Source organism: Mobula hypostoma, chromosome 11 (genome assembly GCF_963921235.1).
Source record: "Mobula hypostoma chromosome 11, sMobHyp1.1, whole genome shotgun sequence".
In the NCBI taxonomy this organism is placed as follows: domain Eukaryota; kingdom Metazoa; phylum Chordata; class Chondrichthyes; order Myliobatiformes; family Myliobatidae; genus Mobula; species Mobula hypostoma.
Genome location: NC_086107.1, coordinates 11,764,083 through 11,791,658, shown reverse-complemented (window position 1 = coordinate 11,791,658; position 27,576 = coordinate 11,764,083). Strand labels below are relative to the sequence as shown.

General features: G+C 38.7%; 1 protein-coding gene across 3 annotated transcripts in view; it reads right to left on the bottom strand.

Annotated features, from left to right (window-relative positions):
• LOC134353590 (golgin subfamily B member 1-like) overlaps window positions 1-27,576 on the bottom strand; it is a 99,374-nt gene that overhangs the window by 52,812 nt on the left and 18,986 nt on the right. For all 3 annotated transcript variants that reach the window (XM_063061681.1, XM_063061682.1, XM_063061683.1), the window contains exons 4-14: window positions 21,457-21,603; window positions 20,331-20,453; window positions 17,921-18,088; window positions 15,645-15,833; window positions 14,338-14,460; window positions 13,298-13,411; window positions 11,980-12,307; window positions 9,958-10,073; window positions 9,152-9,269; window positions 8,411-8,502; window positions 5,847-5,991 (exon numbers count right to left, since the gene is read on the bottom strand). In XM_063061681.1, the coding sequence (XP_062917751.1) occupies window positions 5,847-5,991; window positions 8,411-8,502; window positions 9,152-9,269; window positions 9,958-10,073; window positions 11,980-12,307; window positions 13,298-13,411; window positions 14,338-14,460; window positions 15,645-15,833; window positions 17,921-18,088; window positions 20,331-20,453; window positions 21,457-21,603 (1,663 nt within the window). The remainder of the gene's footprint in view (window positions 1-5,846; window positions 5,992-8,410; window positions 8,503-9,151; window positions 9,270-9,957; window positions 10,074-11,979; window positions 12,308-13,297; window positions 13,412-14,337; window positions 14,461-15,644; window positions 15,834-17,920; window positions 18,089-20,330; window positions 20,454-21,456; window positions 21,604-27,576) is intronic.

Here is a 27,576-nt window from a genome sequence, read left to right as displayed (position 1 = left end):
CCACATGCTGTAATTTTAAACAAATTAATGTCCACTTTTAGTGATTAAAAGCAGAGCTCAAAGGCTGAGAAGCTAAAGCACCTTCAACCAAAGAGTAAATGATTCACGACTGGAAAAAAGCTTGCAGCAGCTAACACATCCCACCCATTTGTTCAGAATAAACTTGGCAAAAGGAGAAAATTCAGCTGAAATGAAAACAAATTCCCTTTAACATAGATTATAGAAATCACCATGTAAATCTCTTTCTCAGACTTAGAGTAATGCAGCATTCAACTGTTCAACTCAACTTTCAGCTCAACTGTTCCATGCTGAACATAGCATCCTCCCTGCTAGTCCCAGCTGTCCAATTTTTCCCGTAACCCTCCACGCCGCTACCCTCCACATCTCTATTGATATGCCTCTTAAAAGTTGCAATTGCATCCACCTCGACCATATCCTCTGGCAGCTCATTTCAGGTACTCACTAACTTCTGTGTAAAGATTTCTTTTAAATTGTTACCTTCTACTTGTATCGATACACTCTAGATTTGGACTCCCCAGCCCTGGGAAAAAGACTATGACTGCCCACCTTATCCATATCTTTCATGATTTCATAAACTTCTGTGAGGTCACCCCTCATTCTCTTGTGCTCTGGCTATAAAGATTTCCCATAACTCAGGCCCTCTACTTCAGGCCTGCACCCACTCCATCTTAACAATGTCTTTCCTATAGCAGGGTGACCAAAACTGCATACAATACTCCAAGAGCAATCTCATCAATGACTTCGATAACTGCAAAATATTGTCCCTACTTCTAAACTCAATGCCCTGACTGATGAAGGCCAGCATGCTAAATGCCTTATTCACACCCCATGCCAGGTCCCTCTATTCTGCAACATTTGTCAGTACCCTGCCATTCATTGTGCAAGTCCTACTCTGGTTTGACTGCTCAAAACGCATCACCTCACAATTAACTAAACTGAAATCCACTGGGCATTCCTCATCCCATCTCTCTAGTTGATCAAGATCTCTTTCAAATCCATTGTAACCTCTTCACTATCAAGATGACCCCCAATTCAGCATCAATGGCAAACTTGCTAATCGTGTCATGAACATGTATATTCAAATCATTTACATGAATAATGAATGACAGAGAACTCAACACTGATCTTTGGGACAACCCACTTGTCACAGGACTCCAGTTGGAGAATCAAGCTTCAACCATTACTCTCTGCTTCCTATCATTGAACCAATTCTGAATCCACTCACTAGCTCCTCCTGAATCCCATGCAACCTAGCCTCAGATCAGCCTGCCATGTGGGACAGCATCCACAGCCTAACCTTCATCAATCCCCTTATTAATCTCTTCAAAAAACTCCAGAAGATTCATCAGACATGACTTCTCAAGCACCAAATCATGCCTGGCTATTCCTGATCAGGCCACGACTATCCAAGTTATGATAGATCACGTCCCTCAGAATTCTCTCCAGTACCTTCCCTACGACTCAAGTCAGACTCACAAGCCTGTAGTGACCAGGCCTGTCCTTGCTACCCTTCTTGGACAATGGAGCAACATTGGCAACCCTCCAGTCAGCTGGATCATTACTATTAATGTAACATAAGAATTGTTTAGGATCATCTTCAACCCTACTTGCCAAATCAATCTCATACCATCATTTTGCTCTCCTGATTTCCCTCACCTGGTCTTAAACTTTGAATATTTGTTGAGGGATTTGTTCACACCCAGCTGCCTAAATGCAATGGACTCTTCCTTCTTTTTTTCCTTTCCAGAGCTTTGATATCTCTAACCAACCAGGGTTGCCTGAACTTGTTATATCTACCCTTCATCCTAAGAGGAACAGGTTGCCCTGGACTCCTGAATGAACCCTCTTAAAAGCCGCCCAATTGCTTTGCAGCTCATTCTACCCAGGCCTCAATTTCTCCTGTTCCAGATTCCCATATTCCTCAATTCCCTTAGCTTTCAAAATCCATCTATCTTCTTTCTAAATCCCTCCAACCATTCAACCTCCACAAACTTTAAGGGTACAGAATTCCAGAAATTCACCACTCTCAGACAAGTAATTCCTACACACCTCAGTGCAGCTTTATCTTGTAACTATGTTGCTTTTTCAAGACCCTCTCATATGGGAACATCTCAACATCTACCCAGTCGTGATCCCTTAGGATATTTACAAGTTCAAATAAGATCACCTCTTATTCTTCTAAACTCCAAAAGCACAAAGATTCAACTTATTTGCTGTTCATAATAGAACAACCCATCAATGTGCAAAATTTTAGTGAACGTTTAAGTACTTTAAGGAGAACTAAATAAGGATTGTAATAATCAAGATTAAAGTGCTCAATGAAATATAGAATTGTTTAATTTAACATAAATTAACAAAAATGGGCAGCATGGCTGGGGAGTGATTAGCATAATGCTATTACAGCATCAGCAACCCGGGTTTGATTCCACTGCTGTCAGTAAGGAGTTCATATGTTCTCCCTGTCACCACATAGGTTCCCTCTGGTGCTCAGTTTCCTCCCACATTACAAAGACATAAGTTAGTTGGTTAATTAGTCACGAATGTAATTGAGTGGCACAGGCTCTTTAGGTCTGAAGGGCTGGTTACCGTGCTGCATCTCTAAATTAATTCATTTCAAAGTAGATAATATTTTGAAATATTAATGGAAGAAACTATGTATTTTTTAAAGAGCGATCAGATTATCAACTGCAGATGCATCTAGTTTGCAAATACTAGAAATTTCATCAGCTCAATTCATTTCCCCAAATTGTGGAGAATGAGACAAAAAGCAGCACAGTTTATGCTGCCCACACAGAACAACTTTGTGATTTCTCAAGAAAACTACGTAAGCTAAGTTGTTATTTGTTTCATAAGATAATAACTACAAACATGTAATCATCTGAGACATTGATGAGTCAAACTACCTTCATAAGTTTTCTATTTGAACAACATAATTGTTTCTCCTTGGGGAAACCACTTAGAATAAATGTCACTGGAATAAAGACATTACAGGCAAGACACACAGTCATATTAGCTTATCAATAAAAAAAGGATTTTTGAATTCATGATGGATAGGGATACTTAAGAGTAAGAATAAACTGAGTATCAGTGATGGTGAGAGGGGAAATGCAAACTATATGCTGATGTTTTGCCAACTACTTCGTTAGCAAATATTAACGATGAGATGACTCGTGCAAAATGCATTTTCCCATCTGTTTTGTGATTTGGAGTGAGCTCTGCAAAAGATGTTCTATTCAGGTGAAACAAACTTATCTCAACATGCAAAGCAACAAAGAACACTTAAAGAGGGTGATCTAACTTAGGCCTCATGCAATTATTATCATGTGAAGGTAAAGTTTGCAAAGGAATGAAGGATCAGAGGTGAACCGGCTTCCAAGGGAAAAGCTTATCTACATGTGTTCAGTGAAAAAAACAATTACGTCACAGCACTATATAGCTAATGAAGTGCACTGCTGATTATTTCCAAGTACAAATTCCAAAGCCCAGAAATACCCTGCAGTACACTGCACAGAACATGACGACAGAAACCTGCATGCACAAAACTGATGGGAAACTGTGCTCCTAATGGCTGGCCAAATCACAGTTGCAAAAGCAGTGGAGGGGGAAGTGGATGGAATCGTTGAGAGCTCATCAAGGATATGGTAGAGGAAAAGAAATATTAATAAAGTTATGCTCAACTTAAAGGGAACTAAGCATCAGATCTCCACATTGTAGAACAAAATATCTTTCACTTCTTTTTCAGAAATGCTGCTATAAAGTCACAATATTTGAAATAACACATCCAATTCAAACAGGAAAGAAAATCAGAAATTAAAAGCAACTAGAAAAGCGAACAAGCTAATGTTCTAGCAAATTGTCTCATTAATTTTTTTTCCCCATTCAGAAGCAGTAAAGAAATTGCAAGTCTTAACTTTGTTTCAAGTTCAAGCACATTCATTCTTCACAGATTTAATACAGTGCCAACTTTACTTTCTAATTATTAGTATAACAACAGAACTAGGTGGTTCTTACTGTACATTTTTTATAGTTTAATAAACATGGCATCCAATTTGGCTCGTGGGTTAAGATAAACTCACAGTTGTGAACTCACTCACCCTTAATCAAGTAACTAAAATCTCATCATGTATACTGTTTTCAAAATACTGAAAGGCCTAGATGGTGGACTTGCAGAGGATGTTTCTAATAGAGATAGAGATAGAGATAGAGAGAGAGATAGAGAGGAGAGAGAGGAGAGAGAGAGGAGAGAGAGAGACAGAGAGAGAGGAGAGAGAGAGGAGAGAGAGAGGAGAGAGAGAGACAGAGAGAGAGGAGAGAGAGAGACAGAGAGAGAGGAGAGAGAGAGGAGAGAGAGAGGAGAGAGAGAGGAGAGAGAGACAGAGAGAGGAGAGAGAGAGAGAGAGGAGAGAGAGAGAGAGGAGAGAGAGAGGAGAGGAGAGAGAGAGAGGAGAGAGAGAGGAGAGAGAGAGGAGAGAGAGAGGAGAGAGAGAGGAGAGAGAGAGGAGAGAGAGAGAGAGAGAGAGAGAGAGAGAGAGACAGACAGACAGACAGACAGACAGACAGACAGACAGACTAGGACAAGGGGGCACAGAGGAATTTCTTTAGCCAGTGGGTCGTGAATCTGCTGAATTCATTGCCACGGACAGCTAGACATTGGTTATGGGGAAAAGGCAGGATAACAAAGTTGAAAGGGAAAATGATGGGACATATAAGTTTTCCTTAGACCTTTTTTGACATCATCACTTTCTGGCTTGATGCCTGTATCTGTCGGTTGTAGGCTAGTTCAGCCAAGATCAAGTGGCATAGCAGACTCAATGGGTTGAATGGCTTAATTCTGATCCCTGAGTCTTGTAGTCTTATTTACAACTGGAGGCCGCTGCACAGTGAGACACTAATTTTACAATTTGATTGCGATTTTATAATTAAAGCAAGATGATGGAGGGAGATGGGGAGAGGGGAGAACTGTTTTCCCCCGTTTGTGGGACTGAAACGTCAATTTACTATTATTGAACTTAATAGAACTTTTGAATTTAATATTATTATTCAGGATCATTAATATGCACAGGGAGTCCATAAGTTGAGTGTTCAGAACCTGGAAATACCCTGTATGGAAACGAATTAGGCTTAATTCTACACCTCTTCAAGAATGCCCTATGTTCAAAAAGTTTGACCAGCACCTTCAAAGGTTAACCAACCAGTGACAGAACAGATTTTCTTGAAAAAGGTTAACACCATTTTTTTAAAATGGCAATGCTTTATTAACAACTACTGAGAATCCATTGTTAGAACAGAGTTACAGAGTTGCCAACATTCTAAGATTGCTCTCGGTGGTTCCAGATAAAGATGAATTTAAGTTTATCATAAAAGAATTTGTTTTTTTATTGTGTGCACTTGACTATAATTCAAGAGGAAATATGACTCTGACTGATCAATAAGAATCCCCAATCTGAAGAAGAGTTTGTCTTCTTTCCAATTAGTGGTAAAGCCATCACTCCAATAGGATTGACCAATGGCAGAAACAGGCTGGCTGTGGGTGGGAATAAATGCTGATGCTGTTGCCAGCCAAATTGGGCGTGAAGGATTTTCAACATCTTGCCTTGGAACAGTTCATAAACTGAGCAGCTGAAGCATAGATGTTAATGCTGAAAGTGCAAAGTTGAGCTTTAAGTTCTGGCTTAAAATGCTATCAAGCAATCGATCTCACAACTGGAGTAAACATCACAAAATAGATTTTTAATCAAGTCATTCACCTGCTAAAATATTTGAAATTAGAGAAAGTAAACTGAGTGATTTGTTTAAAGTAAGAATAAGAGATCTCCATAATCTACCTTCTCTTTCTTCCTCGATTTGCGTCATCCTTAATTCCATGACAGTCCTCTCATCTTTGGCAGGGCTCCGCGCCGACTCAGAAACCATTTCTTGCCATTCAATCAGGCGGCTCTGCAGCTCCTCTGCACTTCCAGATTCACTTGTCTACAGAGACAACACACACAGTACATCATCATCCACTCATCTAACTGGGCAATAAGATCCATGTTGATGCAGATAGAAACACAAGCAAGTGGCCATTAGCTAAAAAAGTAATGATTCTGTATGTTTGCCCCCGGACATATTCCATTAGTATTATAGAAAATTAATTCTAAGTTTAGAATGATGCAGTAACACACTGAGTGATGTGATTAGTTAATTGCTTCCTTCTGTTTTGCCACAATAAGTGGGAGAGGGAGAGTGAGAGTGAGAGAGAATGTATGTATGTATGTAGACACAAACACACACACACATAAATATACACACAGACATCTCTATATACCACTGACATAATGTTATGAAATGTCTTGTTTTGTTGTAGCTGTACAGTGCAAGACATAAAGTATTACTATACGTCACAATAAATAAATAAATAGTGCCAATATGGGATAGTGAGGTAGTGTTCATGGCCCATTCAAAAATCTGACAACTTGCATCTCCATCTAGTATGGGTACAGCCGAGCATCAGACCAGAAGTCCCTACAAAGGACTGTGAGAATGGCTGAGAGGATCACAGGGGTCTCCCTACCATCCACTAGGAACATTTATCAGTAGCACGGTATACACAAGACTTTTGGTACTATTAAGGATCCCACACATCCATCCAGCAGCATCCCCTTTGACTTTTTACCATCAGACAGGAGACTATATATATCATGAGACCATGGATTTGCACCTTGGAAGGTTTTCAGGGCGCAGGCCTGGGCAAGATTGTATGGAAGACCAGCAGTTGCCCATGCTGCAAGTCTCCCCTCTCCACACCACCAAGGGAAGGGCACTAGGGCTGATACAGCTTGGCACCGGTGTCGTCGCGTAGCAATGTGTGGTTAAGTGCCTTGCTCAAGGACACAACACGCTGCTTCAGCTGAAGCTTGAACTAGCGACCTTCAGATCACTAGACCGACGCCTTATATATATAGGAAACTTATTAGCAAACACTGAGTCCTTACCATTTAAAATTGACGCGATCAAGAAAAGGACTTGAAATCAAAATCAAGATTTGAATCCAAATTTTCAAAAGCTTCAATGCAAACTGTGCTTCTTAATGTTTCAGTGCCAGGGTAGTTAGGGATTAGCACAACGCTTTACAGTACAGGTGACAAGGGTTCAATCCCCGCCACTGCCTGTAAGGACTTTCTACGTTCTCCCCATGACTGCGTGGATTTCCTCCAGGTCCTCTGGCTTTCCCCCACAGTCCGAGGACGTACCAGTTTGTAGATTAATTGTGAATTGTCCTATGATTCGGCTAGGATTAAATTGGGGAATTGCTAGACGGCATGGCCTGAAGGGCCAGAATGGCCTATCCTGCGCTGTATCTCAGTCAATTAATAAATGCCTGAATCAGAATCATGTTTACTGGCATATGTTGTCAAATTTGCTGTTTTGCAGTAGCAATATGGTGGAATACATATTAACGAAAAAGACCAAATTATATTTTTTAAATATGTATATATAAAATTTAATTAAGAAGTAGTTCAAAAAGGGTAAAAATAGAAAACTAATAAAACATTATAGGAGTAGGAATAGGGCACCCAAGCCTTTCAGCCTTAAATGTTGTTCCATATGATCATGGTCTTAATATTTACCCAAACCCCATAACTCATAACTTTTCTGTATTACAAAATTATAGCAACTTTACCCTTGAGGATTCAGCAGCCATATCTCTGTAGGGTAAAGAATTTGAAAGGTTCTCAATCCTCAGCAGACATTCCTCTTCACCCCAGCCTTGAGGACAATCCTTATCCTTAGGCCAGCTTTAGACTCTTCTGTACAGGGAATCAGCCTCACAATCTCTATACAGTACTATCACTCCTTCCCTCCCACCACACCCATTCTAATCCTTCACCCACTCTTACCTTTCAGTGAAATGATTCTCTATACCCCAGAGAATAGGGACTCAAACAACAGCCAACGTTCTCATCTCAGGAATCAGGCTTGTCAATATACTTCTGAGTTCTTCATAATATTATCGTTATTTTTTAAAATAATTAATAGTAAAACTCTTCAAAATAACTCACTAAGCCTTGGAATCCTCCACAATTTCCTCAACCCCATGAACTATATGACTATTTAAGATCCAAGGTACGTGATTATCCATATAGAAATCATTTCGTGTGGAAATTAGCCTCCAGCCCATAAATACAGACAGCAAGCCAGGAAATGACAATGGTAACAGAAAAGGAAAAAAGAAAAACTTACTTAAATATCCCAGTTTAAAAAAACCAATAAGCAACAATCAAATACATAAATTTAAAATAATTTATTAGCACAGGTTGAGGCTATTGAATCCATGCTGCATATGCACCCTCGGAATAAAGGACAGTAATACAGGAAAATAAAATGCAACACCAAGAAGCCTCCCAACCTGGGAAGCTGCTCGTTTGGCAACTTGTTCCAGATCTGCTTGCATTTTCTGTTGTTGCTCCTCATATAATTCCAATTTTGCTAGAAGCTCCTCTATAAGAAAACACATACCACTATGTAAATATTGAATTCAACTGACTTTATTACTTACATCCTTCATATACATGAGTAGTAAAAATCTTTACATTACATCTCCATCTAAAATGTGCAATGTAATTTATAGTAATTTATAATAAATATTATGTACAACAGGATAGTCAATATAACATAGAATTAAGCAGTCTGATAGCCTGGTGGAAGAAGCTGTCCTGGACACTGTTGGTCCTGGCTTTTATGCTGCGGTACCATTTCCCAGGTGGTAGCAGCTGGAACAGTTTGTGATTGGGGTGACTCAGGTCCCCAATGATCCTTCGGGCCCTTTTTACACACCTGTCTCGGTAAATGTTCTGAATAGTGTGAAGTTCATATCTACAGTTGCGTTGGGCTGTCCGCATCACTCTCTGCAGAGTCCTGCGATTGATGGAGGTACAGTTCCCATACCAGGCAGTGACGCAGCCAGTTAGGATGCTCGCAACTGTGCCCCTACAGAAAGTTCTCAGGATTTGGGGGCCCATACCAAACTTCCTCAACCATCTGAGGTAAAAGAAGTGCTGTTGTGCCTTTTTCACCACACAGCTGGTATATACAGACCACGTGAGAAAGAATAAGCGTAATGTAATTGAAGTCATACCAGCCAACATACCATTTTGTGCCTTAAAAGCTTGCAGACAATTCACTTCCTGCTGTAGTTCTCCTTTCTCTTCTTCCAATTCAACCACTCTATTTTTGAGGGCCAAATACTCTTGATAAGAAACTCCAGTCTGGGTAGAAATAAATATAGCTTTGACTATAGTTGTTTAAAACCAAAGGAATTTCTACTCAATGACAGCCATAATTCAAATCAAAAGAAATTAAATATTTTCCAAATCATCTTTACATGCTTAATATTTGCACCACTGCTAACCCGACCCTATCTCAACCGTTTTGTAAATCACTTTTCCTGCATGCTTGCATCAATTCCATGTCATTCACTCATCAGGAAAACATTGTTACTACACCAGGCAATAACTACACTCTGTTAGACCAAAGAAAAGGAATATCCAATACATTGAAGAAAATGTTATTTAAATGAAGGAGAACGGAATAGTAGGCTATGCCCATAGAATTAAATGAAAAGGAGTGAAAGGAACTTAATATGAAACTATAATCAAATGAAAACCTCAGTTTAGTCTATATAGGCTGTTGCTGTGCTGTTCAACCTAGCATTAAGAGTGATGAGTCGGTGAAAGAAATTTAGATCCTAGGAAAGCATTCCTTCATACTGCTAAATAGTACCCACAGGTTACAGAACTTGTAGTAGAAAAAACAGCATTTCCCACAATGTTTCAACTGCGCATGGAACACTACTAAAATAACTTATTATAAGATTAAGTCTTTTCATTTGTCTAGGAAAATTACAAACAGATTGATCTCAGTCACCAGGTACTAGGTTTTTTTTATTTGTGTTACCTGTGCATTTTTCAGATCCTCTTCAGCCTGCTTGATTTTTGATTTGGACCAAGCTTTCATTTTCAAGAATTTGGCCTCGGACTTCGCAGCCTCTTCTGTTTTAAGCTTCACTTGTTCTTTAAGAAAAGAATTAAAATAAATTTAATGATATGAATTCCATGGCCAAATAAAGTACTCCACATCTCTAAATGGCAGTTCAGAACAATCAATGAAAAATCACAGGAGTTCAACTATTTACCTGCAGTTCAGGCCATAAAATATCAATGTAATTCCTACAGTTCAGTAAATAGGAAACAAAGTCAGTTTTGAAGTGGTGACCTAAAGAATAATTACTCTTTGCAAAATATCTACTGCTGGAAAAAAAATAATAGGTTAATCTCATCACAAGCATGTTTCAAAATCTTCACAACAAAAGGATTTATCAAAATAATTCAAAACTTTTTTTGAGAAGTACATTTTAACAAAGCATGTAGCATAATATATTATGATAGTCATAAATATGGTACAGTGTTTTTACCTAAGGTGGAAATGTCAAATACAGAGCACAAGTTTAAGGCAAGATGGGGAAAGTTTAAAGGAGATTTGCAAGACTTCTTTTTTTAAAAACACAGAGTTTTAAGTGCCTGGATTACCAAGAAGGCGTTAGACGCAGATAGCAATGTTTCAAAGGCATTTAGACCAATGAACAAACAAGGAACGTGGACCATGAGCAGGAAAATGAGATTTAGATTGGCACTGCAGACAACACAGAAAAGTTGGGCTAAAAGGCCTCCTGCACCGTACTATGCTTAAAAAAACACTTCATTTGATACTTTTACTTTTAGTCGTATGTGCAGTCCAACTTTAATTATTTCATTCTTTAGTTACTTCTACTAAGTTTGACTAATTGTTTTTTTTAAATTTTGCTGAGAATTTTAAAGTTGTTGACTCACTCAAATGGCTAGGGAATACAAGTGTCTTTTGCTTGAAACAGAACTACCAACAAGCATCAGAAAAGGGGAAGTTCTCACTACTGCGCGTGCTGTGGCTACACCACTAACCACAACTTCAAGGCATTTTAACACTCACATTAATGCCATCAGAACAAAGAATTAATTGTTAAACCTGGGCAGCACATAACTTTGAATTAAGAATGCTATTTGTCAGTTACACTTTTCTATGCTGGATGTGCTTAATAATTTAAAATGATTTTGTGTAAAAACTACAGGTAAAGTGGCAATTTGTGATTACACAATGGAAGATAAGTAACAAGAAAAATTGGAGAAAAGCGAAGGCATTTGATTTGATGACTGCTCATAGCAACAAATTGACATTAAGGATTAATCTAAATAAGGCAAGCCAATAATTCTGGTAGTTGCTCCCCTTCTGTCCCTTTCCTCTCTCCTGGTGATCTCCTGGGCCCCATTACGTCTCTTTCCCCTTTCCATTGACCTGTCACCCATATACTCCTTCCACAGCTTCCCCTTTCCTTTATTCCAGGTTCCACCTTACTTTTCTACCAGATTCCAACATCGTCAGCCCTATGTCACCTCTGTTCATCACCTATCACATCTCAGCTTTTGCTCTATTCCTGTTCTCCTATCCTCTATCTGCCCGTCATCCCTCCTCATCTGCATCCATCCATCACCTGCTAGGTTTTGCTCTTCCCTTTCCCTCCACTGTTTTATACTGGCAATATCCTCTCAACTTTTCAGTAGATTTGCACTTACACGTGACTTATCCTGACACCCAAGTGTACCAAGTTACCCACCAGCCAATGAAGTATTTGTCAAGTATATCCACTAATAAACTATGGGAATAACAGCGGTCAAATCGTATACAGCAATGTCCCACGAAGGAAATGATTGTGACAAGGCCATTCGGCAAAAATACAATTAAATAACATGCTCTGCATAACGTCAACTACATTGCTCCAATGCTACAATATTTTGAGGCAAACCTACTTACTGTAATGTAAAGGAAAATTAGAGTGCAAAATCTATGGCCTACCAAACAATCAACATGTTATTTTTGAGTAATTACCTTCCAACTCTTCAATCTTTCGTTTAATGGCACTGTCCGTTGTACCAGTTGCCTCAAACATCACAGGAACCTCACCACAAAGCTGTGAGTCCTTTAACTGTTTCTGTAGCTGTAAATTATATTCTTCCTTCTGAGATATTTCTTCGTCATGTTTCACCCCAATAGCACGCAACTCAGCGTTGTGTTTCTCTTTCATATTTTTCAACTCTGCCTCATGTCGCTCCATCAGATCTCTGACCTGGGCTCTCATAACATGCTTTTCAGCGTTAAGCTTAGCCTCAAGGTTGTCCTTTTCTAACTGAAGCAGCTTCATCTTTTCAATCATCTCCTGAAAAATTCAAAAGAGAAAAGTTAGACTAACAGCAATTTTATGAATCTTACATTTAAAATAATGCAGCTTTCCAAAGTAACATTAACTGTATGAAATCAATAAGTCAGATAAGCAAGAAAAAATGAATCAGTACAGCACAGTATAAGCCTTTAATCCCAAAATGTCACGCTGACCCTTTACCCTACTCTAAAATCAATCTAATCCTTCCCTTCCACAAAGCCCTCTATTTTTGTCTCATCCACAGGTCCCTTAAATGTCCCTAATGTACCTGTCTCTACTACCACCCCTGGCAGCGAATTCCACACACCTACAGCTGTGTGAAAAGCTTACCTCTGATTCCACCTCCCCCCACCCCCCCCCCGGTATCTTCCTTCAAAAATGGAAAGTTACACCCCCTTATATTACCCATTTCAACCCAGGAAAAAGGTCTCCCTCTCTCTGTCCACTATATCTATGCACCTTACTTTAAATACATTTACTAAGTCACCTTTCATTCTCCTTCACTCCTAAAAGAAAAGCCCTTGGTTGTCAAAATGAATATTAAATACCGATAATGTCTAAAGCAGTTGTAGGGAAAGTGAAGAACAATATGATTAGATCAATATGTTGTACTATAATCTAAAGTTTATATGTTGTTAACAACTAATAGCATATCACTCCTGATCTTGGTCACAACTGAAATTATTTCGTGATACAGGTCCACAGTGCCAGCTAGCTGCTATAACCAGACATTACAGTGCTGAGAACTTCTGCAAAGATTCTATACTATAATCGGACTGAATGGACATTTTCATCATTTACAGAAAATATTTGGTATGGTAATATACAAAGAAAAGAATTCAATCATTTTTTTTTGTTTATGGATTTGTTGAAGTTGGTCCCTCTACTTTAAACTTAATGGGTGTAACAAAATCACTTAGCTAGCAAAATGCAAACATCTTTTCCTTTAATATTAGATTCACAGAACAGCAGTAATGATTCCTTTACCTTTATCTGCTGGTCCCTCGCATCGAGCTCTTTCTGCAGAACATCTACAACTTGAGTCCTTCCCAACAGTACTTCTTCCTTTTCATGCAGCTTTTGCTTGAGGGCTTTCAACAACTGAAAAAAAGAATCAATTAAGTGATAAGTAACTCCAAAAGTTTCAAAAATTCCAACACAGAGAGGGAATTTTCACACAAACAACACTTGTAGTTCTAATGCACTAATAAATTGTGCCTTTTTCCCACACCTCAGAATTAAAGGAATTAAAATGTATTAATTAAGTTGGGGGTAAAATCTTTAGTTTACATTCCTTAGTATCTACTTACCAAGTTACATCAAGGTGCTCTCTATCTTGATAAAGTAGCTTATGTTATAATGTCAATAAAGGAGAAGAGTTTGTCTATTTGTTTTATCAACAGTATTGTCTAGTATAAAGAAGCTTTTAATGTTTATCAATCAAAAACATATGACTGCAACTGTTGAAATTCATGTGTAAAAGTATACTGGACAAAAAAAGTGATGCTATAGATGAGGGGATAATTCATAAGATTCACCAGTCTTCATTGAGAGAAACTGTAATTAATTCATACACCACAGTAATACCCATGTGCAGAACACAATCTGTGCATAAAGAAAATATTCAAGCAACTCCACGATAACAAAAATAAAATTGGATAAGCAAACACTATGTATACTAGGCAACTTTTCTTTGCAACAGTTATGTAGTTTAGCTGACAACTTTTCAAGACAATCATTTGTACAGATCAGATATGTATCTCTAAAACAAAATTCATCTCCCCTATATGGTAAGGCAAAAGAAATAGATTGAAGTAAAAAATAAGGAAGAGACCAGGTATTAAAGTACTGTATTGCCTCATCATTTTACAGGACTGAACCCTTATTTTTAAACAGTGACCCCTGGTTTCTACAAGTAGTAACATCTTGTCTTCATCCAACGTGTCATGATCTCTCAGATTATATATTCTAAATCAAACATTTAATGCATTTATTTGTTTCCATTTTAATTCTGAAAGCATATTTACCTGGTCAAGATCAGCACTGGCATCTGATTTAGCAGCCACAAGAAAGAGCTCCTGTTCATGCTTCTGTATCTGTTCAGTGAGCTGATTCTCCTTTGCTTGAATCATTTCCTGAAACACACAAATCTGAAAGAAAAAATCCATTATGAGGTTACAATAAAAGGGATAAGTTCTGCTAATGAGTTACACCAAAGATAACAGAGCACAATGACCAGTATACATGGTCAAGCAAGCTGCTTGTGTTGAACAACTCAGCACCAACTGTGCAATAGCAGAATCTTTCTCTTTCTATCAATACTGTCCATTAAATCAATTAGTTGCATGCCAGATACTAAGAAAACGTACTCCAGATATTTAACACTATTAATTCCAAGTGTAAACAAATCCTGATAATTATGTGCAAAATGTAAATGACATCTGATCAGCTGTGACCAAAAAGTAACCCAGGGCAAATTTTCTTACTTTTTTCTTGCTGAACAGTCAATCATGCTAAAGAATTGGAATACACAAACCAAGAAAAAATATGTACTAAATTAACTTTTAAAATATCTGATAGAATATTCAATTCTTCTAGGCATTCCTTAGTCTCGTGAGACCATGGATTTGCACCTTAGAAGGTTTCCAGGGCGCAGGCCTGGGCAAGATTGTATGGAAGACCGGCAGTTGCCCATGCTGCAAGTCTCCCCCCTCCACGCCACCGATGTTGTCCAAGGGAAGGGCACTAGGGCTAATACAGCTTGGCACCAGTGTCATCACAGAACAATGTGTGGTTAAGTGCCTTGCTCAATATTCAATAGACTGAAAAAAACATAAGAATTAGGCCAAAGTTGAAATTTTCAAACCTGTTATATTTTCAAATATTTGTGTGAGAATTATGTTATGCATATAAATTAGCTTATTTTTCAAGGATATATTGCTAAATAGAGCTTTTGATTTTGTATATAGTTTAAAAATCCTATTATATCATGCTTGGCATTTTTACTGCAAGAGTTTAAACTTTCATCATTAAAATCAATTACCCAGAATTCCAATAAAGGTGGATTCAAAACAGCAATATTTGTCAGGGTGGGTTACAGAAAAATCTGTTATTGCCAATAACATAATAAAGTAACATCAAATGGGTAACCATAAAGTAGCCTCAAGTTAAATTTACATGATGAACAGTAACACCTTCAAAAAGAGAGGCAGATTTCAATGCATGATTCAAGCTGCAAAAACAAAAAAAAAACAAGCAAATGATGGATATACACTTTTCAGTGTCAGAAGATCAATGAAAAATTGTACTTCAATTAGTGAATACTTGCACTCACATTTTTCATGTACATTGCTTCTTTCTCTTCATACTGAATTCTCTCTTTGTTCAGCTGGTCCTTCAGAACAGTTGCTTGTTCTTGGAGAAGGCTGAACTTTTCCTCGCTCTCTTCTACCTTTCTGGTCAGACTATGAACCATTGACTGCAGGTCACTGACAGATGTTTCTTGCATTGCATCCTGTTGCACCTAAAAGAGAAAAAGTAGTGTTTACAATATAGATCATGTAGAATATACTTGGTTATATCTACAGTATGGGTGGCAGAGTGGAGATCAGTCTCTTCCAAAGGAGGTGTAAGGCATTCCTTCCCTCCACTTGCCTGCGAGTCACCCTTGGGGCAAGGGGTAGACGATCTGCCGATCAGTTACCTGAAGCCACGGGAGCAGGTGGTTGATGATCGTATGAGCAGCTGGTGTGTATCATAAGAAGTATGATAGGAGAAGTAGGCCATTCAGCCCATCCAGTCAGCTACATCATTCAATCATGGGCTGATCCAATTCTTCCAATTAACCCCACTCCCCTGCCTTCTCACCACACCCTTTGATACCCTGGCTAATCAAGAATCTATCTATCTCTGCCTTAAATACACCCAATGACTTGGGCTCCACAGCCGCTCGTGGCAACAAATTCCACAGATTTACCACCTTCTGACTAAAGTAATTTCTCCGCATCTGTTCTAAATGGACGTCCTTCAATCTTGGCCGTGCTCTCTTGTCCTAGACTCCCCTACCATGGGAAATAACTTTGCCATATCTAATCTTTTCAGGCCTTTTAACATTCAGAATGTTTCTATGAGATCCCCCCTCATTCTCCTGAGCTCCAGGGAATACAGCCCAAGAGCTGCCAGACATTCCTCATATGGCAACCTTTTCATTCCTGGAATCATTCTCGTGAATCTTCTCTGAACCCTCTCCAATGTCAGTATATCCTTTCTAAAATAAGGAGCCCAGAACGGCACACAATACTCCAAGTGTGGTCTCACGAGTGCCTTATGGAGCCTCAACATCACATCCTACTCTTATGTTCTATACCTCTAGAAATGAATGCCAACATTGCATTCGCCTTCTTCACCACTGACTCAACCTTGAGGTTAACCTTTGGGGTATCCTGCACAAGGACTCCCAAGTCCCTTTGCACCTCTGCATTTTGAATTCTCTCCCCATCTATATAATAGTCTGCCTGTTTATTTCTTCTACCAAAGTGCAAGACCATACACTTTCCAACATATCACAAGCCCTGGTTATGCAACCACTAACGCCAGGCAGACAATCTCATAAGAGTATTAATAATGGCTGGGATTACATGTCTTGTAAAGACACTGCCCGGAAGAAGGCAATGGCAGGCTACATCTGTAGAAAAACTTGCCAAGAACGATCATGGTCATAAGACCACAATTGCCTATGTCATATGACACGGCACATAATATGGTGATGATGTTGCTATCTACAGTAACTACCACATTTGGACTAAAATACATCACTATTGATGTCGATATACGCCAGACTTCTCAAGCCACAATGAAAGTAAAGGCAAACTTGAAAGCAACTTTGTACAAATATACAGTTACGATAATTATAGACAAAGTAGCAGACATGCAAAAGTTGTAATCCTCACAATTATATAGTTTATTTCAACAGGTAGAGAACTAGACATTTCACAATCTAAACTGACAATAGAAGTTGCTTGGTATCTTTTACTATGCTTCGTAAGTTTCCCTTGGGTTGGTGCTACAAAAGAACAATGTGTCATCACTGTAAGACTATGAATTTGGACATTTCTTTTAGTTTTCTATACACCCATCTTCTTTCATTGCTTGTTTCCTTCACTTCTTAATCATTATTCCACAAAGTGCTATTTTTCCATTACTTATAATTTCATTCGATAACTTATTTTCCATAAATTCCATAATTTATTTTCCATTAGTTCCACATTATTTTTTAGCCTTTGGCTTGATCATACCTAAAAATTCTCTTCAATACTCAAACAACACTTTCCTTTAATCTTTAAAATACTGAAAACCTCTTATATAGATTGAATATTTTGTCAAGGTTATGTTGTATGTGGTGCGACTCAATGTTGACTATCTTCAAATACAAAACGGAATTTCACTCAAATGTACACAAAAATTAAACCAGAATTCTAAATACCACACAGCCTATGTTAAAAACGTGCAGTCACTCAGCTGGTTACAAACAGAAAGTAAAATTCACTTGAATGAAATTCAATAACATCATATTTAAATAAACTGCCATAGCAAATTTCTGTTAAGGTTCACCTTATTTTCTTCACCAGGCTGAATTATTTGTTGAGATGCATGACCAGAAGCAGTAGCTAGCTGCAGTTCAACAATGTACGCTTCCTTCTCAGCCAGTTTCACATCCTTCTCAGCAAGCATTATGTCCATTTCAGCACCACGCTTCAGTTGGGCTTCCAGCTCTGCAAGCTACACATCAAAAATAACAGACATAAATATAGAAAAAATACAGAAAGATTCATCCATTGAGATCTTTAAGCCTGTTTTGCCATTCAATGGCAGTCCTTAAAGCCTTATTCATCCTCTCTCTCTCTATAACTTTTAATGCCTTTTGTATATGGAAACCTATTTATCGTGGGCTTAAAATACATTCCAACAGACTCGAGGACAAATTCCATCCTGGTGTTGCAAGATCATTCAATGGACCCCTTGTATGATAGAGGGACTGTAGGTCAATCAACATTGTCATGGCTGTTTCACTTTATTTGTCTATCTGCACTGTACCTTCTCGCTAAAAGCAAGAAGAATTCCAACATTCTTCCCCATTTTTGAACTGCCTTGATGTACTTATGTATGGAATGATCTGTTGGATAGCATAGAAACAAAAGTTTTTAAATGTATCTTGGTGCAATGAACAATTACCAATTCTGTGTGAACTTGTCAAGTTCCCCACTCTCCAAGTGATTTTTTTTTTCACCTTACTTTGAAATGTCCTACCCCGTGCCTTCTGATTTTACTCCTTACAGTCAAGGGAAACATTCTCCCTCTATCAAACCTGAAAAGCCCAGTCAGAATTTATATGCTTCTTCGAAACTGGAATTAATTAAAGCCCATTTAATCCAATCTCCCCTCATACAACAGCAAAGCCATCTCAGGAAGCAATCTGGTCAAACTTCCTTGCACTCACTCTGTGCTAAGGACAGTGGATTCCAGTTATTTGGGACACATCAGGACCAAAACATTTTGGCCGAATTAAGTGGCTGCTTCAATAAGCTGAAGTTTCATGCAAATAATTAAAAAGGTATAAAAAGGACAAAATACCATTTAACTAAGTTACAAATAATGCATCTAAATGAAATACTAAATAAATTAGAACACTATTAATACTAATATAGTGCTATAAAATTGTCTAATAGTTATCCATAGAATTCATCTGTGACGCTGCTGTGCTCTTTTGACAGTAAATGAACAAAGTCACCACAGACACAGTGCAGATAATGCACTACCCTCATAGAATGCTTTTTACAACTGTATACTGCAAATCTTCATTTTCACTGTAACATTCAAGGTGATTGTCAATACCTTCAAATTATTCATACTTCATAACTGGTTAAAGTTGTGAAATTGTTTCATTTTCATTCCCACCCATTCTTGGCATCTCTAAGCCTGAATGCCTGAAACTGCAGTAAGCAAAACACTTCCGAATTGTCTTAATGCTTATTTCTCACCAATTATCAGTGACAAAAATCTGTTTTTTGAACACAAAAACATGTGACTGATGCTATTTCAAAACTATTCCCTCTAAGCATGTTATAGTACCAAACGGCCACTCAAGCGCACATGACTTAACACCAGTTAGAAACTGCTCAACAACTGTGTCCTGTCCCAACTAAGCAGCATGGTGTCCCAAATAAATGAAGCTAATCTCAACTATTTTCTTGATTAGTTATTCTTCTTTAAGATTTGTCCCAAATAAGTGGCTGCCCAATTAAACAATTGCCCAATTAACCAGAATCCACTGTATATATTTCTTTAGGCAAAGGGATGAGACCTGCACACAATATTCCAGATGTGGTCCCATGAAAGCCCTGTATAATTGTAATAAAACAACCTCAGACCGATATCTCTTGCAATGATGGCTAAAAAACCACATGCTAACATAACTGTTTGTGCACCTATATGATTGGTTTCAGTGACTGATATACAAGGACAATCAGAACTCTTTGTGCACCAACAATGCCCAATCCGTCACTATTTAAATACTGTGCTTTTCTAATTTGCCTACCAAAATGGCTAAGTTCATATCTATCCGTGCAATACTGCATTTGCCATGTATTTGCCCATTTACTCAAGTTGCATGAATTGCCTTGAAGCCTCCATGCATCCTCCTCAAAGCTCACTACCCCAATCTCATGCTGTCAGCAAACCTAAAAATAACTTGATTCCATCTTATACATGGCAAATAGTTGATTTCTGTGATACCCCACACCTCCTTCTTACTCTTGCTACCCTGAAATTGATCCATTCATTTCCACTCTGTTGATCAGTTTTCAATCAACGTCAGTATATGACCCGAATCATACGCCTCTCAATTATTTGCGCTAATCTCTTATGTGGTACTTGATTAATGGCTTTCTGAAACATCATACTTTGTGATTTGAACAAATCCAACACAAGCAAACCAAGATATGAACTTTAATGAAAATTTTACCTTGTTCTTTAACTCCGTATCTTTTTTGGCAACCTGCGACTCCAACTCCTCAATCTTTTTCCTCAACATCAAGATTTTACCTCGATTCGCTGCTGCATGTTCCTGTTCGCCATCAGTGAATTGCTACATTTAAATAATAAAGATGGTCAAGTCATCTGTTCTCACAAAAATAGCAATATTTATTCCTACAGGTTTCTCTGAAATACTGTTTAAAGCACAATATCTATGTTAAACATGACAATTACAGCTAAAATCATGAGGTGATTCACTCGTACAACTTAATGTGTACAAGCCATCAGTCACATTCTCCTGACCCAGATGTTCTTCCCCTGTGGCCCCCCAATATGCTTTCTTTGAACATTTATCTAATCTCCATTTGAAAGTTTCTGCTGTATCTGAATCCGTGTCTTTTCATTCAGTTCATTCCCTAATCTAGTGAAGCATTGTATTAAAAGAGAAATATCTTGTATTGTTTCCAATTTTAATCGAGTTCTTTTGTTACCAACCCCGCTGCCATGGAAAGTGCTTCTCCATCAAGTTGCTGTTTATGGATAATTTTAAATATGAAGCCATGTCCTCCAAATTTTAAGGATTATAATACTCAATGGAATTTCAAGGAATCTTCAGTTCTTACAGCACACCAGGTCACCATTAGGCATTTTGTTTCCTTTTCACACACATATCCCTTTTCTCTATTACAAGTTTTTATTCAGTGCAATTATACCACCCTTTTACACAGCACATAAGAAAATAAACTTGCATCCCACCTCTTGGCTATCATATCCTTGAATACAATTCATGTTGGCCACATGCCAAAAATGTCAACATTTAACTTATTTGTACAGTGCAGTTCTGGCAAAACATAAAAGCACATTTGCTAACTTTCAAATAATAACATACAGACCCAGATTTATTTATCATGTGCACATCAAATCAAACTGTGTGCTGCTTGCGTTAACAAGCAAAATAACCCAAGGATGCACTGGGGCAGCCTGCAATTGTCACCACACATTCCAGTGTTAACAAAGCGTGCCCACAATGTTTAATGCTGAATTTTACTATGCCTGTTGTCCATTAGATTCCTCACTTGGAATGAGATTCAGGTAGCATCTGGAAAATTGCACACCTTGTGTTTCCCAGTGGTCTGCTCATTTGAACCTGAAGCAGCAAGCTGTTTCTTCAGATCTTCCAGCTGAGCTGAAAGTGATGTAGTCTTTGCCTTAGTCTGCAACTTCATCTTGGAAATCTTTGCTTCAAAAGCTTCTTTGTCCTCCTACAGTAAAATAATTACTGCAATATGAATACACAAACTTTCTCCTTTGTTTCCAAGTGCAATGTTACTAAGAAACAATTCTGAATCTTTCTCAGGACTGTGGTCAACGTCTGACAAGCAGGATTACTGAAAGTTACAAAATTGAGAAAGGAAATGTTCATGAAATAAAGATGCCAATTAGATAAATTAATTGTCAGAACAGATGTGAGAAATTAAATGATTACGTCTTTACTACCCTTTAAGACCATGAGCTCCAGTCCAAGGCTGTATGTTGTGTGGGAAAAAAATTGCTTCACCTTGCCTTTTATCCTATTTCCAATTAGTTTTGTAAACGTAACTTTGCTGGATCAAATAACGACAGCAGAAAAAGATCGTTACTTATCTTTTCACCCGTTTATTTCTTCGAGCTCAGCCAGCGAGTGAACTTGGACCCGACATTAGGGAGAGACCCCTTCTCATCTCCCCGGCGGTTCTACAAGTTCACTGCCTGATGTCAGAATTGTCAGAAGTTATAAGGCCACCGATATAAAAGAACAATCAGTTTGATAACCATTCCAGTCAAGTCAATGGACTATTGATACAGAGAACAATCAGTTTGATAACCATTCCGGTCAAGTCAATGGACTATTAATACAAAAGTACAATCAATTTGTTAGACACTCCAGCCACCTTAATTAAAGAAAAGAATGTCCTACCTGGTTTGCTGGAGCCACAACTTAATTACAAAGATAAGAACATCCGTTAAATTTATGCTTTAATTAACAAAGAAATGTTCTGTCTAATTTCCATCAGGTACTGCTTTTTGTCAAAATCAAAAGGTATGAAAAGCCCAGGGACATCTTATGTGGATCTGGGCGAACTTAAACCATCTTGCTCCAAAGGCGGCAGCTGCGACACATTATTCAAACACACTGCAGTCACAGACATAGCCAGTACTTAATTCATTGTTTACAGGGATCTGAGAATCCCCCATTCCCTTAAACTCTATCAGTTTAAGTCTATGCCCTCTCATTTTTCAAGACTCTGATACAGTATAAGAAACAGGCTGTTCATTTTTCCCAAGAGACTTCAATATTAGATTCCTTCACAAACAAGAGAAAGTCTGCAGATGGTAGAAATCTGAGCAATACGCACAAAATGCTGGAGGAACTCAGCAGGCCAGGCAGCATCATATACACAAAATGCTGCAGGAATTCTGTCTGGCTTGCTGAGTTCATTGACTATTAGATGCCTTAATTGTTTCCTCTCAACATTCCATGATGCAAAGGAATTAGCCTCAGTATATCCAGCATCTCCTCAAAGCTACAATTTTCAAGCCCTGGCAACATCCTTGTGAACCTCATCTGCATTTTCTCCAATGCTTTTGCATCTTTGCAACTGTATAATAACCAGAACAACCTATACTCAACTTAGAATCTAACTAACCTAGAGTACCTGCTCTTACATTCACAGTAACACAAAGCCAAGCAAAACATTCCAAATGGATCTATGGACCTACGGACTAAGCGGTCCCTTTGTTCCTCCACATCACTAAATATCCTCATATTCATTCAGTATTCCTTTAACTTGTTGCTTTCACGTGCACTCCCCAACTGAATTCTACATGCCACTTTTCAAAGTTCAATGTAAATTTATTATCAAAGTACATCTGTTACCATATACAACCCATTCTTGCAGGCACACTCAATAAATCCATAACAGAATAACCATAATAGAATCAATGAAAGACCGCACCAACTTTTCCGCCCAACTAACCGGACTAGAGTCATCCTCTCATAGGTTAACATCTGTCTCTTGAACAGCCACGTGATTATTTTTTGCTTCACCTTCTTTTACTTTGGAGAAAACAGGCCAAGTTCTGAGCCCTGTGTAATTCACTGTAAGAACCATTTTGCCACAAAACCACACATCACTTACTCTTTGCATTCTGCTGCTCAGCCAAATTTCATCCAATATGGCACCCTCTCCCAATCTCAAACTGCAGGTTTGTATTAATCTGCCTGCCACATGAAACCTCATCAAAAGCCATGCTGAAATCTATTCTGACTACGTCAAAACCTTGATGCCATTTCAGAAAGTCATTCAGATTCATCACTTGCAATCGTCCCTGACACTCAGTGGCCACTTTATTAGATACACCTGCTCATTAATGCAAATATCTAATCAGCCGATCGTGTGGCAACATTCAATGCAATGCTGACATGTTCAAGAGGTTCAGTTGTTGTTCAGACCAAGCATCAGAATAAAGGAGAAATCAGCTAAGTGACTTTGGTTGTGAAATGATTGTTGGTGCCAGACAGATGGTTTGAATATCTCAAAATCTGCTGATCTCCTGAGATTGTCACACATAAGTCTTTCTAGTTTACAGAGAATAGTGCAAGAAACACAAAATAAATATCCAGTGAGCTGCAGTTCTGTGAGTAAAAATGCCTTACTAATGAGAGAGGTTAAAGGAGAATGGCCAGACTGGTTAAAGTTGACAGGAGTGCGACAGTAACTCAAATAACCACATATTACAGCAGTGGTGTGCATAAGAGCATCCCTGAGTGCACAAATCTTCAAACCTTGAAGTGGATAGGCTACAGCAGCAGAAACCACATTGGGCTCCATTCCTGTATCTAATAAAGTGTATATACACATTCTGAGTGTCCTTGATTAAACTGTGCCTTATGAACTGATTCATGTCAACATCTGTGATTACTCTTTGCTCCACTTTTTTGCTGCTGGTAAAGAATGGCATCAAATCAGTAAAGAGATGTGACACAGCATCAGAAGATGTTGAATCCTTGGGGGTTGAGTTAAGAAAGTGCAAGGGTAAAAGGATCCTGATGGCAGTTATATACAGGCCTCCCAACAGTAGCTGGGATGTAGACCACAGATCACAACGGGAAATAGAAAAGGCATGTCAAAAGGATGATGTTATGATAGTCATGGGATTTCAACATGCAGGTCAATTGGGAAAAATCAGGTTGGTTATGGATCTCAAGAGAGTGAGTTTATTGAATGCCTAAGTGATGGCTTTTTGAAGCAGTTGTCATTGAGCGTACTAGGGGATCAGCTATACTGGATTGGGTGTCATGTAATGAACCAGAGGTGATTAGGGTGCTAAAGGTAACCTTTACAGAACCCTGAGGAACCAGTGATTACAATATGATTGAGTTCAACCTGAAATTTGATAGGGAGAAAGTAAAGTCTGACGTAAAACTATTTCAGTGAAGTAAAGGAAATTACAGTGATATGAGAAAGGAGTTGGCCAAAGTATGCTGGCAGGGATGACAGCACAGCAGCAATGACGTGAGCTTCTGGGAAAAATGAGCAAGGTGTAGGATAGCTGTTTTCCCAAACCAAAGAAATACTCAACTGGCAAAATAGTGCAGCCATGGCTGACAAGGGAAGTCAAACCTAACATAAAAGCAGAAGAAAGGGCATACAACAAAGCAAAAATTTGTGGGAAGACAGAGGATTGGGAAGCTTTTAAAACCTACAGAGAACAACTAAAAGAATCATTAGGAGGGAAAACATGAAATATGAAAGCAATATAGCAAACAAAGTTTTTTTTTACAAAATCTTTTTCAAGTATATAAAAAAATAAAAGAGATGAGAGTTGATATTGGACCGCTAAAAAAATGAGGCCAGAGAAATAATAACAGGTGACAAGGAGATGGCAGATTAACTAAATGACTATTTTGCACCAGTCTTCACTGTGGATGACACTAGCAGTGTGTCAGATTTGAAGGGTGTGAGGAAAGAGAAGTGAATGCAGTTACTATTGCAAGGGAGAACATGCTCAAAAAACTGAAAGACCCAAGGGTACACAAGTCACCTGGGCCAGATGAACTGCACCCTACAGTTCTGAAAGAAGTAGCGGTAGAGATGGTGGAGGCATTAGTAATGATCTTTCAAAAATCATTGGACTGTGTCTTGGTGCCAGAGGACTGAAAAAGTACAAATGTCATTCCACTCTAAGAAAGGAGAAAGACAGCAGAAAGGAAATTTTTAGCCTGACCTCAGTGGTTAGGAAGATGTCAATTGTTAGGGATGAGGTTATGGAGTACTTGGTGACACAGGGCAAGATAGGACAAAGTCAACATGGTTTCCTTAAGGGAAAATCTAGCCTGACAAACTAGTTGGAATTCTTTGAACAGACTAGAAGTAGGATAGATAAAGGGAATGCAATGGATGTTGTGTGTTTGGACTTTGAGAAGGCCTTTGACAAGGTGCCACACATGAGGCCGCTTACCAAGTTAAGAGCCTGTAGTATTACAGGAAAGCTACTAACATGGTTAGAGTATTGGCTAATTGGTGGGAGACAGCCAGTGGGAATAAAAGGATCCTTTTCTGGTTGGCTGCCAGTGACAATAGACAATCGGTGCAGGAGTAGGCTATTCAGCCCTTCGAGCCAGCACCACCATACACTGTGATCATGGCTGATCATCCACAATCAGTACCCTTTTCCTGCCTTCTCCCCATATTCCTTCACTCCGCTATCTTTAAGAGCTCTTTCTTGAAAGAATCCAGAGAATTGGCCTCCACTGCCTTCTGAGGCAGAGCATTCCACAGAACCACAATCCTCTGTGTGAAAAAGTTTTTCCTCAACTCCATTCTAAATTGTCTACCCCTTATTCTTAAACTGTGGCCTCTGATTCTGGACTCCCCCAAGATCAGGAACGTGTTTCCTGCCTCTAGCGTGTCCAATCCCTTAATAATCTTGTATGTTTCAATCAGATCCCCTCTCATCCTTCTAAATTCCAGTGTATACAACCCCAGTCGCTCCAATCTTTCAACAAGATTAGTGACTAGTGGTGTTCTGCAGGGGTCAGTGTTGGGACCACTTCTTTTTATGCTGTATATCAATGATTAAGATGATGGAACAGATGGCTTTGTTGCCAAGTTTGCAGGTGATACGAAGATTGGTGGAGGGGCAGGTAGTGTTGAGGAAACAGGTAGGCTGCTTAAGGGCTTAGACAGATTAGGAGAATGGGCAGGAGAATGGGCAAGAGACTGGCAAATGAAATACAATGTTGGAAAATGTATGGTCATGTACTTTGGTAGTTGAAATAAATGTGCAGACTATTTTTTAAATGGGGAGAAAATCAAAAATGGGGAGATGCAAAGGGTAGCTCTGGGTCTGTACTAGCTGGAATTTAGAAGGATGAAGGGGAATCTCACTGAAACCTTCCGAATGTTGAAAGACCTAGACAGAGAAGATGTGGAAATGATGTGAGGACACAGCCTCAGGATAGTGAGGCATCAATTTAAAACAGAGATGCAGAGAAATTTCTTTAGCCAGAGGGTGATGAATTTGGGGAATTTATTACCACAGGCAGCTGTGGAGACCTGGTGGTTGGGTGTACTCAAGGCAGAACTTGATAGATCCTTGATTGAGCACAGCATCAAAGGTTACAGGAATAAGGTCGGTGATTGGGGATGGTGGGGGGGTGGGGGAGAGAGAGAGAGAAGGATCAGACATGATTGAATGACGTTGCAGACCAGACTCGATGAGCCAAATGGCCTAATTCTGCTCCTATGTCTTATGGTTACAGGAAAAAGGGAGAAAAATGGGGTTAAGAGGGATAATAAATCAGCCATGATGAAATGGCAGAACAGACTGGATGGGCCAAATGGTCTGATTCTGTTCCCATCTCATATGTTGGAAATGCTCTGCAGGTCAGGCAGCATCAGTGGAGGAAAAAAAAATGTTTACGTTTCACATCAACACTCTGATGAAAAAGACAACGGCCTAAATCAAAATTAACTGTTACACTTAAAATTAAACATATACGAACACTTAAAACTAAACATGCACAAACACTTAAAATTAAACATATACAAAACTGTGCAAAAATCTTAAGGCGCATGTAAAGGAACTCTGTAAAAAGATGCTTTCAAATATAATAAAATGAAAAGTTTCTAAATATCAAAAAAATGACTATAAAGTGCAATGAACTGTAAAAAACTGAATCAGATCACTAT